This window comes from Octopus bimaculoides, chromosome 3 (assembly GCF_001194135.2).
Source record: "Octopus bimaculoides isolate UCB-OBI-ISO-001 chromosome 3, ASM119413v2, whole genome shotgun sequence".
In the NCBI taxonomy this organism is placed as follows: domain Eukaryota; kingdom Metazoa; phylum Mollusca; class Cephalopoda; order Octopoda; family Octopodidae; genus Octopus; species Octopus bimaculoides.
In genome coordinates, this window is record NC_068983.1 from 149,633,530 (window position 1) to 149,635,078 (window position 1,549).

Sequence of the window (1,549 nt, forward strand, 5' to 3'; positions counted from 1 at the left end):
TGTTCGTACGCATGCGTCATACAGTCTGCCTTTTACTCTGAGTGAGAGTCCCTTTGTCGCCAGCAGGGGTAAGAGCTCTCTAAACTTTGCCCAGGCTATTCTTATTCTAGCAGCTACACTTTCAGCGCACCCACCCCCACTACTAACTTGGTCGCCCAGATAGCGGAAGCTATCGACTACCTCTAGTTTTTCACCCTGGAATGAGATAGAAGTTGTTTCCTGTTTGTTTGCAGTCTTTATTGCACCTGAACATCTGCCACAAACAAAAACTAACTTGCTAACTAGCCTTTGATGTTGCTGCACCTCTTATGTGTCCATAGCTTGCACCGGGTACATCTTATAGAGTTACTACCTCTAGTCCAAAAACAATTTAGGTGGGCTGCAGCTCAGTGTAGTTTAGGGAAAGAAAATAGTTGGTATGAAATATATGGTGTTTGATTCTGATTTTTATTTGTTTTATTTCTCCTCTTTTTAGATGGCTGGTTGACAAACTTGAAATTGAAATAAAGAAAACAAAGCAGCGATGGACATTTTATGAACGACCGATAACAAAAGAAAATGAAGAGAAAAAGTTATGACACTAGGAGATTGTTAATTATTTTAAACCAAATTTTCAAAATTAAAGAAAGACTATTGTTGATATATTGTTAACATTTTATTGTGATTGTCTTTCTTATGATTTTAAAAACTAAAAACTGCTTTTTTTAACTGGGACAGAAAGATCAAAATAATGAATACAACAAAAAAAGGAAAAAGCAAGAAATAATATTTCCCATCTAGACTTTTGAATTAACTAAACATTAGTGTCAAGTGACTGAGGCCTTTGGCAATATACTGTGCTTGAGAAGACCTGTCAAGCTAAGTGAGATTGTAGTCATGGCCGGTGGCACATAAAAAGCAACCCTACACTCTTGGAGTGGTTGGCATTAGGAAGGGCATCCTGCTGTAGAAACTGTGCCAAAGCTGATTGAAACCTGGTGCAGCTCCCCAGCTTACCTGTTTTCAGTCAAACTGTCCAACCCATGCTAGCTTGGAAAACAAACTTTAAATGATGATGATGATAAGAAATATAGAAACTTGTCATCAATACTTCAACAATGGTGTGTTTATTTATACCATTCTATAAATATTTCGTTTATGGATTTGGTTTGCTAGATTCTTTATGTGAGTTCGGACTCTCCCCAGATACAATAGAACATTCTATAAATATGTTTCTTGGAATTTACTTATTATTTTTCTAGATTTGTAAATTAATTAACTTTTACAAGTTAATTCAATTATGTAAATAAAATTGTCTCTCAACATACCCTAAAAAGTTTTGATCTTTGAAATTCTCAACACCTTTTCAGGTATACAAATGATAAATTAATCATCAGTTTCAGTGCATTACAAAATATGGCTCCTTTTTTTTCAAGGAAATAGCTAACTTGTTGCAGAATCTCAGAAGGTAAGTGAAGTAGTGAATGAACAATTCAAAAGTATTTTTATTACCTTGATAAGATACATGCAAAGAAAGCTTGAATAGTTTTTCAACACAACTTTTATTAAG

The 1,549-nt window shown here is 34.7% G+C and overlaps 1 protein-coding gene across 2 annotated transcripts in view; it reads left to right on the forward strand.

The window, feature by feature from the left end:
• The window catches only part of LOC106876657 (uncharacterized), an 8,993-nt gene extending 7,687 nt beyond the window's left edge, over positions 1 to 1,306 (forward strand). For both annotated transcript variants that reach the window (XM_014925277.2, XM_014925278.2), the window contains exon 5: positions 476 to 1,306. In XM_014925277.2, coding sequence (XP_014780763.1) covers positions 476 to 578 — 103 coding nt within the window. In that variant the 3' untranslated portion in view covers positions 579 to 1,306. The remainder of the gene's footprint in view (positions 1 to 475) is intronic.
• The last annotated feature ends 243 nt before the right edge of the window (positions 1,307 to 1,549 follow it).